The sequence below is a fragment of the Crocuta crocuta genome, unplaced genomic scaffold, assembly GCF_008692635.1.
Source record: "Crocuta crocuta isolate KB4526 unplaced genomic scaffold, BGI_CrCroc_1.0 scaffold119, whole genome shotgun sequence".
In the NCBI taxonomy this organism is placed as follows: Eukaryota; Metazoa; Chordata; class Mammalia; order Carnivora; family Hyaenidae; genus Crocuta; species Crocuta crocuta.
Genome location: NW_027551562.1, coordinates 10,208,601 through 10,212,988, shown reverse-complemented (window position 1 = coordinate 10,212,988; position 4,388 = coordinate 10,208,601). Strand labels below are relative to the sequence as shown.

The 4,388-nt window shown below is 68.7% G+C and overlaps 1 protein-coding gene across 1 annotated transcript; it reads left to right on the top strand.

The window, feature by feature from the left end:
• Window positions 1-36: 36 nt before the first annotated feature.
• On the top strand, window positions 37-3,160 carry ARC (activity regulated cytoskeleton associated protein). The gene is made up of 3 exons (XM_077749958.1): window positions 37-1,851; window positions 2,074-2,198; window positions 2,383-3,160. Exon 1 carries the CDS (start codon window positions 37-39, stop codon window positions 1,225-1,227), a length of 1,191 nt encoding a protein of 396 aa, XP_077606084.1. The 3' UTR covers window positions 1,228-1,851; window positions 2,074-2,198; window positions 2,383-3,160.
• The last annotated feature ends 1,228 nt before the right edge of the window (window positions 3,161-4,388 follow it).

Here is a 4,388-nt window from a genome sequence, read left to right as displayed (position 1 = left end):
CCCGTCCAAGCGCCGCGGCCACCTGCCTGCTCACCGATGGAGCTGGACCACATGACGAGCGGCGGCCTCCACGCCTATCCCGGGCCGCGGGGCGGGCCGGCCGCCAAGCCCAACGTGATCCTGCAGATCGGTAAGTGCCGGGCCGAGATGCTGGAGCACGTGCGGAGGACGCACCGGCACCTGCTGACCGAGGTGTCCAAGCAGGTGGAGCGGGAGCTGAAGGGGCTGCACCGCTCGGTGGGCAAGCTGGAGAGCAACCTGGACGGCTACGTGCCCACCGGCGACTCGCAGCGCTGGAAGAAGTCCATCAAGGCCTGCCTGTGCCGCTGCCAGGAGACCATCGCCAACCTGGAGCGCTGGGTCAAGCGGGAGATGCACGTGTGGCGGGAGGTCTTCTACCGGCTGGAGAGATGGGCCGACCGCCTGGAGTCCATGGGCGGCAAGTACCCGGTGGGCAGGCAGCCGGCCCGCCACACCGTGTCCGTGGGCGTCGGGGGTCCCGAGAGCTACCGCCACGACGCCGATGGCTACGACTACACGGTCAGCCCCTACGCCATCACCCCGCCCCCGGCCTCCGGCGAGCTGCCCGGGCAGGAGGCCGTGGAGGCCCAGCAGTACCCACCCTGGGCGCCCGGCGAGGACGGGCAGCCCAGCCCCGGTGTGGACACGCAGATCTTCGAGGACCCGAGGGAGTTCCTCAGCCACCTGGAGGAGTACCTGCGACAGGTGGGCGGCTCCGAGGAGTACTGGCTGTCCCAAATCCAGAACCACATGAACGGGCCGGCCAAGAAGTGGTGGGAGTTCAAGCAGGGCTCCGTGAAGAACTGGGTGGAGTTCAAGAAGGAATTCCTGCAGTACAGCGAGGGCACGCTGTCGCGGGAGGCCATCCAGCGCGAGCTGGACCTGCCGCAGAAGCAGGGGGAGCCGCTGGACCAGTTCCTGTGGCGCAAGCGGGACCTCTACCAGACGCTGTACGTGGACGCCGAGGAGGAGGAGATCATCCAGTACGTGGTGGGCACCCTGCAGCCCAAGCTGAAGCGCTTTCTGCGCCACCCGCTGCCCAAGACCCTGGAGCAGCTCATCCAGAGGGGCAAGGAAGTTCAGGACGGGCTGGAGCAGGCGTCGGAGCCAGCCGGCCCCCCGCTGCCTGCCGACGAGGAGGCCGAGACCCTCACGCCGGCCCTCACCAGCGAGTCTGTGGCCAGCGACCGGACCCAGCCCGAATAGAGGCCGGCCCGGGTCCCAGCCCGCCCACCACACCTGCCCGTGGCCTTTGCCAGCCAGGACTGCCGAGCCGGGCTGACTCCCTCGGGGGAGAGCCCTCGGCCTCCTCCGGCTGGGCGCCCCACCTCTGCCCCCCCCCGCCGGACTCACACAGCCACGCATCATCCAGATGTGGGCAGCACCCCCCAAACAGCGAAGGGGCCCGCTGTCCTGCTGGGCCCCTGCCCCGTCGCTCTCCTCCTGTCTGTCCTTCCCGGCCCCTGACTGCACCCCGCACACTCTCAGGCCATGACCTGACCTCCAGGCTCTGATCTCCCGCTCTGCGCCTGGGGCCCCCGGCACTTGGAGACCAAGTGTCCGGACAGCACAGGCCAGTGAGCTCCAAGCTCAAGGGACACCCCGGAACAGAAGCGCAGACAGGCCGCTGCTGCGGGGACCCTGGCTTCGGCGCGCCGCCTCCTCCTGGCAGTTGCTGCGCGGCCGGCTGGCGCCGTTGTCGCCGCCCCGGGCAGCCGGCCAGCCTCGGGCAGCGAGGCTCCCTCCTCCTGGAGGAAAGCGGAGGCCAAAGACGCAGCGACAGCGGCGGCAGCAGCAGACCTGGCGTCCTGGTGTCTCCTGGCCCCTCAGGTGAGCCCCTGCCGCAGGGCAGCGCCGCCGGGGGGCGCCGTAGAGCAGGGAGGGCCCAGGGCCAGGTCCATTTTCTGGGTGAGCCCACTGAGGCTCAGAGGCGTCCCCAGCCAGTTAGCTGCAGGGGTGGTGTGATGGGGGCTGCAGAAACCCCCGGGGTCAGGGAGCGGGGCTGGGAGGCTGCCGAGCTGGCTCTCACTCGACCCCGCGCTTTCTCCTCAGCACCAGTGATTCACACCAGCCTGGAAAAGGATCGGCTGGGCTCGATGACTCACCCACGGCAGGCGGAGGGTCCCACGGGGCCCGAACCCTCGCACTCAGCTGAGGAGCCGGGAGAGTGACGACAGGTAATGGGGCCCCAGCCCTCCCTCTGGGACGCTGTCCCTCGCTGTCCCTCCCGGGATCCCGGGCCCAGCGCCCCCGCCCCCCAGCAGCGCCCCGAGGGGCCGCCCCGTAACGTCCTCCCACACCCTTCCCGTGGAGCCCGTCCCAGCCTCCGGCCTGCCCCTGACCCCCGAGTCTCTCTTTCAGGTCCTGAGGCTCCCACAGCGCCTCTGCCGCCCGCCAGGCACGCCCCGCCCTCTCGTCCCCGAGCCTCCTGCGCCGGAGGAGGGGACGCTGAGGTCAGCGAGCGGGGCTGCGGAGAGGACAGCGCGGCGGAGAGCTGGTGCTGGAGACGGGCCAGCGTGAGGGCCCGGGCCTGCCGCTCGGCCTGCCCCGCTGGCCACCAGCCTGCCCGCCCCCGGGTCCGCAGCGGCTGGAGCCGGCCCTGCTCCAGCCCAGGACCCCCCCCCCGCCATCGCCCTTCCTGCGGTGGCCGTCCTCTCCCACCAGAGCTTTCCAGAAGCTCTGACGCCGAGGCCACAGCCCTGCGAGGTCCCAGCCCCTGGGGCGTAAGCGGGCTCTCTGCCAGGCCCCGCCGCTGCCCGGGCCCAGACCCCCACCTCCCCAGACAGCAGCACCCCGGTGCCCACCGGCCACTCGCGTCTGCGGCGCCTGCAGCCCCATCAGGCCCTGGCTGGGGTTCTCCTTTCCGCCTGTCCAGTGGGGGTTCCCGGGTTCAGAAGACTGATGTCTGCAGGTGATGCTGTCCGCGCCGCCACCCCGCACCCCTGCCAGCCCCCAGATCTTATTTTTGCACATAAGCCATAACCCATACTCACGAGCTGGCATGGGCTGCAGGGAGCCCCGGGGTCCTCAGGAGGGTGTGGCCAGCCCTCCCTGTCCCCAGTGGATCAGGCCTTGATGTCAGGCCAAGCTGTGTGCGTGTCCCCCCCTCCCCCCTCCGCCACCTTACCTGAAGACAGACTTTTGTAAGCTTTTGTTAATAAAACACTGAAACTTCTCGGTGAGCGCTGTCATTTCTCTGTGGCCCTGGGTCGGTGGGCGCGGAGCTGCGGAGGGAGGTCGCGTGGGGCGGTGGGTCCCTGGAGCTCCCACAAGGGCAGACCGAAGGGTCTCTGGGGACCTAGGGAGCGCAGGCCCATCACAGGCCAGTCGATTGGTCAGGGTCCTGGATCCTCAGGGCAGAAGGGTCTTAAGGGCTCCCTCCAAGTTGGTCCGAGTGCTGTGGGTTGTCGTTAAGCTGATTAAGGGCTCCCTCCATGGAGGGAATGCCTGAGGCAGCGGGCGGTGGGGGGGCACGGAGCGGAGCCCTTGTTCTAGTTGCACTGAGGGCTGTGCCCCCAGACCCTCCGCCCACTGCCCGCTTGGGGTGGGTGGGGACATCCTAAGAACTCTTCCTCTGCCAGGGCTCAGCCCACACAGAGGCCTAGGGCCAGAAGGGAGGGGTCTTTTTGGGCATCGAGCCCTGGGGTCCTGGGCGAGGCAAGACTCCTGCTGGGAGGTGACCCTGACCAGCCCTGGGTCATAGGCTTGGTCTCCCCAAGCGTGGCCCCTCACCTGCAGAACGGGCACACACCAGCACTTCCCTAATGCACGAGGGGCTTCAAGAACTGAGACATGGGGGCCATCTGATGCCTTGTGGGGGGTTGGCCTCACCTGCCTCTGTGGGGTCACCAGGCCCCCAAGACCGAGGGAGAGAGAGCCTGGCGGGGGCTCAACCCCCTGTCCGAGCAGGCGTTCAAGGAGGAGCAGGCCCCGTGGGGACGGATGGTGGGCGGCTGGTTGTGAGCAGTTTGCTTGGTCAGTTGTGGGCCTGGCTACTGTGTGAAGTCCACAGGGCGGGCTGGGACTCCGGGCTCAGGCCGAGCTGCTGTGGGATTTCTGCTTCTTAGGCGATGGCTTAGTTCTGCTCTTAAGACCCATCAACTGATTGTGCCAGGCCCACCCAGATCGCCTTGGCGATCTTCCTTAAAGTCCACAGACCATGAGCTTCGGTCATACCTGCAGAAGGCCTCCGAGCGTCCAGGTGGACGCCCGGGGCGGTTCCGTATCTAGGCTGACGTGTAAAAGTGACCGTCCCAAGCGCCACGGTCATGGACAGGGGCTTGTCAGTGCCCAGCACAGGTCCTGCGCCTCCAGAGGGGCTGCTCTGCCCCAGGGGGTGCTGGGCCGGGGGGGGGGGGGGGGGGGGG

Coding starts and splice junctions, on each gene's coding strand:
- ARC (XM_077749958.1), top strand. CDS start 37: ATGGAGCTGGACCACATGACGAGCGGCGGCCTCCACGCCTATCCCGGG.